At 35.1% G+C, this 10,201-nt stretch overlaps 1 protein-coding gene across 2 annotated transcripts; it reads left to right on the top strand.

Annotated features, from left to right (window-relative positions):
• Positions 1–841: 841 nt before the first annotated feature.
• LOC127808099 (enoyl-CoA hydratase 2, peroxisomal) lies at positions 842–10,201 on the top strand. Of its 2 annotated transcripts, none has more exons than XM_052346465.1 (12): positions 842–940; positions 1,011–1,143; positions 4,332–4,354; positions 4,528–4,633; positions 4,991–5,061; positions 5,224–5,296; positions 6,059–6,098; positions 6,765–6,837; positions 6,914–7,064; positions 8,018–8,088; positions 9,150–9,323; positions 9,580–10,201. In XM_052346465.1, the coding sequence occupies exons 2-12, from the start codon at positions 1,087–1,089 to the stop codon at positions 9,665–9,667; spliced, it is 927 nt and encodes a 308-aa protein (XP_052202425.1). In that variant the 5' UTR covers positions 842–940; positions 1,011–1,086; the 3' UTR covers positions 9,668–10,201. The 2 variants fall into 2 exon arrangements, with proteins under 2 accessions (XP_052202425.1, XP_052202424.1); XM_052346464.1 differs by having other exon boundaries at positions 862–940; positions 1,079–1,143.

Genomic DNA, 10,201 nt, shown 5'->3' with positions numbered 1-10,201 from the left:
CCTCATTTCGCCCCCACTTGATGTAGTGCCTCTTTTGCTTTTACAAGAAGGGCGTCGCCCTACCTCTATCTCCTGTTGTCGACTAGCCTCTCAAAGCTGAGATCACCCAGACAATTCGTACCCTCAACTTCTTCAAGCCCAAGGCTCTGATAAGATATTTCCCGAAGATGGATTCCATCTCCCAGCAACTGTTGCAAACTCATTGGCAAAGGAAAGACCAAGTTCTGGTCCATCCTCTTTCTAAGATGTCACTTTGATGCTCGCCTATAGGTTCTTTCTTAGCATCGACAATTCAAAGAGAATCACCCACCTTGTCCGCCACTTCAACATCAAAACAAGAGAATGAATGAGAGTCAAGAGTGAGAGTGCAATTGTCTAGAATCCCCCCCCCCTATGAACTCGAATTCATTTTCAAGCAAAAATGGAAAAGAATGTCACGTGTCTAAAAAAATATTTTTTATGAAAAATTTGACCAATCAAACATCTCAAAAGTTAAAATTTTAGTATTGTTACCCAACAATACTAATATTTATGGTCCTTGATCTTAGATGATTTAAGGTCTGGTATCTTGTGGTTGAATAAAAAAGGTTTCTTTTATCTAATTTAAAAAATTAATTTATTTTTAGAATTTTGTGTGTGCATTGAGAATAACCATATCTGAAAGCGATCCATAAAAAAAACTATTGGGAAGTTGCGGTTTCAAAAGAAGAAAAGTATAATAGAAAAAGGATTAGGATTTTGATTAGGATTTGGAGTGGTTGATTGTCATTTCTAGTTTTTAATTTATTTTAGAACGGTGAAATGGATGTTTAATCTAAAATAATGGATCGATTTGTAATACTTCTTACATGATGGGATTAAGTGGTACCGACCGCTATTTGATAAACTCACGCCACTGCGACACGGTTCGAAGTCTACAGCGTCAACGAATAGCGATTCGGTATTTTTCATCATCAGCTCTGAGCCTTGCGATTCGTCCCTAAATTGCTTTCACATTTCGTTTTTACCAGGGTTTTACACCAGCCACAACCAAGCTCTCCCATATTGTAACAACATCAGTTGTCTGCTGCTCTTGCAGAAGTTCTCATGGCCGACGCTTCCGTAATCGATCCTGAGCAAATAATTTCTTACAAGTTCCCCGAGGTAATAAACTCACAGCGATCAATCGGAATTCGATTTTTTATTATCTCGTGTTTTCTGGTTACGCATCGTTTGGAAAAATTTCTGGTACATGCGAATTGTGTTGAATTGTTGTTCACTGTGCCAAGTTGTTTTATTTAAATAAGAAGTAACTCGGTTAAACATCAAAGGTAAAATTGATTGCACAGGCGCCAATTTTGTAGTTTCATATGGGGAAGGTTGTACGGGCTCCAGTATTTGAAGTTTCACAATGTAAAATAGGACTAAACTAAGAGAAAACAGTAGCCTTTTCTTTTATAGTTTGGAAGTGTAACAGATGAGTAAATTGGGGAAATCATCTTAAATATATTTTGTTTATGGCTTTAAGATATTTATAATGAATTAATATTGGTGCATTGTTCAAAATAGCTTTAAATGGGATAATTATACTTTATCCTTCTGGGTTTTGAATAGAGAACACTTTTTATCAACATGGTTCAAAAATCAGTACATAGATCTTATGCGGTAAAGGCTGAACTGTTAAATAAATATTACTTATCAGACTTGATGAGTGAGCCAGCCCTGGTAGCAAAGATACTCCTTTGTTACTAGATCATAGGTTCAAGTTGTGGAAACAATCTTTTTCCAAAAAAGCAAGGGGAAGGTTGAATACAAAAACAACTGTCTCTTGACCGTTGCAAAGCAGGAACTGGGGTGTGTTGTGCACTGAAGATGCCTTTAGATTTAATGGGAAGACTTAGTTTCTAAACACACATGATTTAAAAAAAAATTGGTGGTAAAATTAGAGCATGGAGCAGACATGGTTAAATCCATTAGTTCCATTCAATTTTTACTTTAGTCCAAACCATAAAGGTTACTTATAAACTTCATTGAGATTAATTGTTTTGTTGAAACCATGACAGGATAAAGTGCTATTAATAAACATATGTTTTTGGGTGATTACCTCTTAGCCCTTCATGGTCAGGCTCATTTCTCTTTGACCCCTATGTTTTAACTGTGACAAATCCTTTTTTTGTTGTGAATTGACTTTCAAGCTACATGGCGATTATTTGTTCTGTTGAAACCACAACAGGGTAAAGTGCTAATAACTTGTCTGTCATTAAGCATGTGTTTTTGGGTAATTACCTCTTAGGCCTTCATGGTCAGGCCCATTTTTTCTTTGACTTAACATGTTACAAATCCTTGCAATATGAATTAAAATGAAATCTTTAGTTTTCAACAATGATGCCAAGTGCACATAGTTCACTTTTTTTAATCATAAATTTGTAACATGATCAAACTAGAATATCAAAAATAACATTCATAGTGTTACTCTCTTTCCTTCCTTTTAGTTTTTTTTTTTTTAATTCCATTTTGAAGATATTCAAATTATAAAAGAAATTGATTTTCTTCTTATATGCTTAAAATTTTAAAAATTGATATGCATCCTCTTCTAGAATCTAATATTTCTTATTCACTTTCATATTCGTGATCTAACATCTTAAGAATGGTTTTATTCTTTATCATCATCATCATCACTGCCACACGTGGCAAGTCTTAATCCCAGTAGGTCGGATAGCCTAAGTGGATTTTAGCTCTTCAAATTATTTCTATCTATGCTTGCATCTTTTGTATGGCCATTAGATTTTGTCATCTCTAAGTGTTTCTCCCCAAGCCATCTTAGAAATGTAATTATCTATCCCATATATAACTGCTCTTTTTAACTCCAAAACTAAGGTTGCGTTCTCTTTGCTATTTTAAGCCCATTTTAAGTTTTCAATTTTTCAAAACACTAAAAACATGTATACTTTGCTATTTTCAAAAACGCATTTTTGAAAACAAGAAAAAAAATTATAAAAGAAACCCAAAACACACCGAAAACACCAAAACGCAAAAAACACCCCCCCCCCCAATCTCGCACACAGATCTCTCGTCTTTCTCTCCCATCTCTTCTCTCATTTCTCCTCTTTTCCCTTCATTCTCAAGGCTCGGCCGTCGACTGCGCCTGCCACCACCGTCACTGCCGTGAGCCGTCGTGGACCCCCCCCCCCCCCGTTCGACCACCCATTGATTTTGTCTCATTTCTTCTTCAAGCTTAGATCTATGGAGATTCGGCCGTTGGATGTCGCTAGTTTTTTGGTATGTTGGCCGATGGGGATGAGGGTGTCGGGCGGTTGCCTCTGATCGTCGGAAACCACCAGCCACGGTGGCCGGTGGTGACTGACAGTGCATTTTTCAGTTTTGGCCCAAAATTAAAAATCAAATCTATGAAAATTTAGTCGTTAAATCTAGCCTATTTTTGTGTATGTTAACTCCCTTGGCTTGGTGTTTCTAATGGTAAGCTCTGATTGTGTGAATCTCTGGCTAGCAATGGTTGTCGACGACGGAGAAGATGCAGGGCACCGAAGAGAATAGAAGAAGAAAAGAAAAAAAGGAAAAGGAAAAAAAAGAAAAGAAGGAAAAAAAAAGAAAAATTTATTCTTAAATTTTGAAAATAAAATTATATATTTATTTAAATTTAAAAAATATAGTATATCTATATTATAATTAAAAATATAGGATAACATATAGTATATTATTAAGTGTATTACACATATTATTTATAATAATATTTAATATAAATTATCGTTCAAATGTTAACAATTCATTAATCAAATTTAATATTTTATTTTAATAGCAGAATTTCATTAAAAAGAGTTAATTTTATTATTTAATAATCAAATTCATTGAATAAAATATCATAAAATAATTTTTTTTCAAAATTCTAAAGTAAACGCATTTTCTAATTTTCTGTTTTAAAAAATAGTTTTTTAGAATGACTAAAAAAAATGCGTTTTCAAAAATCTCAAAATAGATATCCAAAACATAAAACTGAAAATGAATTTAAAACTGAAAACTGAAACACGAAAGAGAATGCAACTATTTCACTTTATATATTCGACATGGAGATGACATCTAATATTTCAATCATGGAAGATTAAGGTGAAAATTGGTCTAACTAGAAGGAGATGCAAAAGCAACTCACTTCTGTTTGTCCTTTCTCAATCTGAAATGCTTATGGAAACTTCTTGTCATTTTGCATACTTACTTTTTTCATTAGAAACTGGATTATAAAAGATGCATTACTGCTTGTGTTGACTTTGTATCCTTCATTTGTGAGTATTTTTAATTTATTCTCCTTGTGGTGCTGGATATATGGGATGGATTTGCAGAGGACATACACATATACTGAAAGGTAGAGCCCTCAACATATTTGCCTTATTGCAATATATAAGCTAAACTGCTTATAATGAACATTTTTTTTTTCTTTCCTTTAGATTGTAGTTGTTAATACTTCTATTGATCATCATGTATATTGATTTATATGTTGGTCTAGGCAAGTTTGATGATGTTTGTGTTTATGAATAGAGATGCAGCACTTTATGCATTAGGTGTTGGAGCCTGTGCAAAGGATGCCTTGGATAGAAGTGAGCTCAAATATGTTTACCATCAAGATGGCCAGCAATCTATCCAGGTACTGATTAATAGAAGTAGTTCCTTTACATGGTATCACTTTCGCAGTAAACACGACATTTAGGAATTACCTTCTTGCTCTTTTGTTGCTTCAATCAGTGTTTTCAAAAATTAAATGGCATCTGCTAAATCCAGTTTTATGGCTTGAAACATTGAAATCAAGTTTTAAATGTCTGTGGATTTTGTTTAAACCTTTTCATGCCTTTTGTTCTTATGATATGCATGTCCTAGCATATTTTGGAAAAGGCTAATGATCTTGCTGATTTTTATTGATGCATTTACTGTTAAAATAAAATCTCTCTCTCTCTCTCTCTCTCTCTCTCTCTCTCTCTCTTATTTTGAACCTTCAACTTTGCAGGTCCTGCCAACTTTTGCTGCTTTATTTTCTCTTGGATTTACTTCATATATTTCTGACATTCCAGGACTGCAGTAAGTATCCATAAATCTAAAATTGGAAGAATGGGTGTTCAGTTTTTATCCATAAGAGCTACTTTTATAAATCTTTTCACACGCCTTAAGTAGTAATTATTTCTCCTTATATTTATGTGCCTTTGAAATGAGAGGCTTACTGAAGCTCATAACTATCTCCAGATTTGATCCACGTCTTCTATTGCATGGACAACAGTATATAGAAATCTACAAGCCACTTCCTTCTAGTGGTTGTGTAAGTATCTTGATCAGATCTCCAATTATAGTCTGATAAATGCCTGAAATTCTTCTAGTTGGTCATATACCATGATTCTGTGCTTAGTCATGCTAAGGAAAGACGTATAATTTTGATCTACCAACTTGGAAATGTCTGTATGCTTTGATCCGATATATCAACTGGTTAGATGAGGTGTTGATCTCCTAAGATAACTGATGGTGGCAAGTAACTGCATGTTACTGTCAAACAAAGATATAACTTTAACGAATCTACTATTTTATCTTACAATTTCAGAAAGATGTGCAGACTGCAGAGTTTATTCTTCTGAATGGTTTCTTGTTTTACCTGAGCTTTCTGCAAGGAAGAACAAACAGACCTTTCTTCTCTACTATATTTGTTTTTTGCTTTCTAACTTCTGGAGTAAGCCCAATTTTTGGGAGATAAGGTAACATTTACAGATGTTTTATGATTTAACTTGGTGTCTTTGGCTAAAAAGAGCGTAGCTCAATTACATTTCCTTTTAGGTCCTCTGTCAGCATTATCTGCTTGTATACAGAAGGGATGCTTTAGCAATTGCATGTTGCCAGGAATTAACTTAGAGACTGGATCAAAATGCATAGATGTAACAACAGCACTAGACATATTCTTGTGCGTTTTTGTTTTTAAATTTTTCTGGGTCCACGCAATACATACTGAATTGGTTTTTACTATTTCTTTTTTTATCTCCTATGATTGAACAACTATTCCTATATTAATTTATTTCCTCTGATCATGTTACAGATACAAAATACAGGGAGTATCTCAGGATTGCATGATAAAGGTTTGTTGTTGAAGTGAAATGACTACATTTAACAAGAAATATAGGTGCTGCATATCTATGTACTGGAAAAGTTTAAACCAAAACTAAGTGACACAAAACTCAAAAGTAAAAGAGAAAAAATTGGAAAAGAGATATAGAAAAGGAAAAAAAAAAAAAAAAAAGACTTTCTCTTCCCATAACTCAAAACAATAGGACAATATACTTTTGGGTGTCATGTAGTTTGATCCTTCAGCTGCAAAGAATGGTGGCTATTTTCTGTTGATTATCTTGTGAAAAGGATACTGATTTTCAAACCATATCACTTGGTATTGTCTGCGCTGAAGATGTCACCTAGAGCAAAATTGGCACTCTTGTGATGAGGATACTGATTTTCAAGCCATATCACTTATGCTGTCTGTGCTGAAGATCTAATCAATAGCAAAATTGGCACTCCATGTTTCTGAGAAATGGACAATTTTCATAATGCATTAATGTCAAAATTAAAATCTTCTATGCTTAATATTTTGGGCAGATGGTAGTTAGGTGTCATCAATGTTTCTCTTTATTTATTATTTTGAAAATTGATCATCTATAGTGATGTAGGCTAATTATTGTTGTTATTACTATAATCATCCTTTGTCTTCTTTAACTTCTTATTCCCCCCCCCCCCCCGGCCCCTGGCAACAGGTAAAGCAACTATTCTTGAGACAGAAATCGTAAGTTATGATAAAGAATCTGGTGAACCTCTCTGCCTGAACCGGTAAGTTATTGTTTTATTCAAATGTATACAGATGTTCATATGTAATTATTGACATGGCAAGGATCACGTGATGCAGGATGTCTGTCTATCTGAGAGGTACCGGTGGCTTTTCAAGATCATCTCGCCCATATTCCTACAGTAAGAATCCTGCCAGTCAGAGTTCCACACCTAAAATTCCAAAAGGGCAACCATTTGCTTTTTATGAGGAATCAACCCTACCATCTCAGGCATGTAGCATTTACATTGTGCAGAAAATGAGATATCAAAATTTTATTTCATCTGTCAGATAATACTTTACTGTGACTTTACACATGCATTCATCTGCACTAGAATGGTTCCTCATGTTATGTGCCTTGTGCAGAGGCATGTCTATGACTAGATCTCTAGACAAGGTGGAAAGACTTGGTAAGACTTGTAGTTGCAATATATACAGGATCACTTGAAAAAACTGTAAAAAGCTCCTTCTCTTTTGTTCAAGATATGAATCTGTCATATGAGGAGATACAAAAGATTGGTGTGGTAAGTAGCCTCAAGATAGAAGGGATGGTTGCTTTTATAATATTATAAATGACCGTGACACTTTGATGTGTGAGAGGAATGAAGAAGAGGTGCAAAAAGTGAGTTGGCAATAGAGAAGATTTGTGATTACAAGGTGACTAGTTATTTGTAATCTTCACTTTTTCTACAAATTTCTCCATCTATAGGTTCAGCCAAGCTACAGGCATAAATTTTCTAAGGATAGGTGGGTTAAGATATTACTGATTAAAGGATCTGGAAATTGGAAAAGATGAAATCTGGGAGATAATTTTTCATTTAATTGATATTTCCAGAAGCTTCTCTTGGTAGACTTTAGTTCGTGGTACAATTTTATGAACTTCTGCCTTAGTGCCTTTATCAATCTATAGCTTTTCAGCTAAAAAAACTACATCCTTACGAGGTCAAGCAATGAAGGAGTTTTGTTGGAATAGAAATGTTAGAAGCCTTCACGTGGTTGTCCCAATAATTAACATCGATATGAAATTGAGCTATTTTAAAGAGAAAATTTAAGACACTAAGCACCTCTGTTTAATTTTATATGGTTTACTACGCTCTGACTTTCCTGAACTTCCTTCTCTCACACTCTGGTGTTGTGTATGTGAGTGTGAGATAAGATTTAGAATCTTTCCTTGCTGTTATGCAGGCATTGATTTATAGGCTATCTGGTGACTATAACCCGTTGCATTCAGATCCCGTTGTTGCACAAATTGCAGGGTAAGTGCATCAACTAAATGCAGAACTGCATTCTCTTTCAGTACTTTGCTTTTATTCTCTCTACTAGAGTCATTTTGACTCTAGTTCATGGGCCAAGCAACTTCATTGTCAGAGATGTTCTTTTTGTCTGTCTAGCATTTCATTATCCATTGGTTGGTTATCTGTTGTCAGCAACATAATGAATTATCATATGACTTTCTTTTAACTATGTTATAGGGAAATTTCTAGATTGCCTGTCTGAGATTTTCATGTGACCTTATGACTCTAGTATATAATTTTGGAAGGATACCTTCATATACTGGCTGATCGGATAAACCTTATTCTTATTGCCAAGTCAGATAAAACCTTATTTACTCTCTCCATTTTATAGTTTTAATTTTAAGAGTCGAAATCCAACCCCATCCCAGCAGGGCCTAGGTGGTAGGCAGGAGCTTTAGCCCAACTTTTCCTATGACTTGTACAAAACCATTGGTTGCATGCACGGATGAAACAGACTATCTAACACCTCACACTTATCTCCAATTGAGAACTCCAGGACCATATAACTGCAATTTACTAAAGTCGCATTTTGCTTGCTACATGAGAGGTCCCTTGTCAATTGAATGGACAAAGCATATGCAGAGTACGTTGTTTGTAGATAACTAGAAATCTGAACTGAACTTCCATTCAATAGCTGTTTTCATTTATTGTATTATTTTCTGTTTAAATCTTGAGTTCTTGGGAATTACACTAGGACTCTGTTTCACACCATAAGTCTATTTTATTTTTTTCCTTTACATTTGAAACTGTGACTCCCAATCTATTTTATTTTACCTAGACACAAGGCTAGTTCCTTCGGTAAACATTGCCTCTGGAATCTCTTGAGGCAGCAGTGTGGTGTTTTTCTTTGTTTTGAATTGTGAAATTACTACTTACTGGCTTGGGTATATCACAATCGGCTTTAATGGATGATACATGGGCATGATCTGGACTTTTAAGTGGTACAGTTATAAAAGAGTTGGATATGATCAATTCTCCACTCCGACACTTATTCTGCTCTACTTTGTTTCATTATTGCAAAGGTTTTCTCGCCCAATACTGCATGGATTGTGCACGCTAGGCATTGCAGTCAGAGCTATCATCAGATGTGTCTGCAGCGGAAACCCCAACATGATCAAAACAATATCTGGACGATTTTTCTTACATGTCTACCCTGGCGAAACCTTGATCACAGAAATGTGGCTTGAAGGCTTTAGGTATTTACTTGTGTTTTGTTTTCTGTTTTTTCCCTTCTCTTATGTGACTGGAAAGTTATTGGCTTGAGTAGTAGAAACAGTTTTTTTATTAAAAAAAAAAAAAAAAGAAGAAAAAGAAAATGAGAGGTTACATACAAACACAACCTTCTCTCAATTCTCGTAAAGGGCGAGTCTGGTGCGAGTGGGATGCTCTTTTCCTCTTCTTGTGTGAGACGTGGAATTGAGGTAGCTTTTGTCTCTGTTGTAACTTGTGCAGGGTCTTATATCAGGTAACAGTTAAAGAGCGAAATAGGACGGTGCTTTCTGGCTTCGTAGATCTCAGTCATTTGCCCCCATCTCTATAAATGACTAGGCTGCTTATCAGGCAAACTAATTGTTCTAAGGCAGAATTGTTTCTTGGCTCATGGTTCTGGGAATTGCCTAATTTAGACGTCATCACGTTTCATAAATCAGTTGGCTGATGCATTTAATTTATGGGATTGTATCCAGTCAGTTTCTAATTATCATCTCTGGCAATAGCAGCGGAGAATCAAGGTCCTGGCAATATCCAACGTTGTCCCCAATCTTCTATATATTCTTTGTTTGATAAATGTCTAGAAAGTTTCCATATTCAAGAGTTGGTTTTTCTAAGAACTACCGTTAGTAAATCATGTCTTAAACAAGCTTGGTTTCTCTTCTTTAAACAGCCTCATGCCCAATTGGACCTGTATCCTCTTTCATGTTTCATCATAAGCGAAAACCTATTTCAGCTCTCACGAGCCTCAAAGAGTCAACGCGGGACCTCCTGCCTCGTTAGCTCTTTTTTATGTAATTATTATGCTAGGGAGTTTTTATCGTGTACACATAAAATTTGATATAAACATATGAAATATTTCTCA

The sequence above is a fragment of the Diospyros lotus genome, chromosome 8 (assembly GCF_014633365.1).
Source record: "Diospyros lotus cultivar Yz01 chromosome 8, ASM1463336v1, whole genome shotgun sequence".
Lineage (NCBI taxonomy): Eukaryota > Viridiplantae > Streptophyta > Magnoliopsida > Ericales > Ebenaceae > Diospyros > Diospyros lotus.
This window is presented reverse-complemented; position numbering and strand designations above follow the sequence as displayed.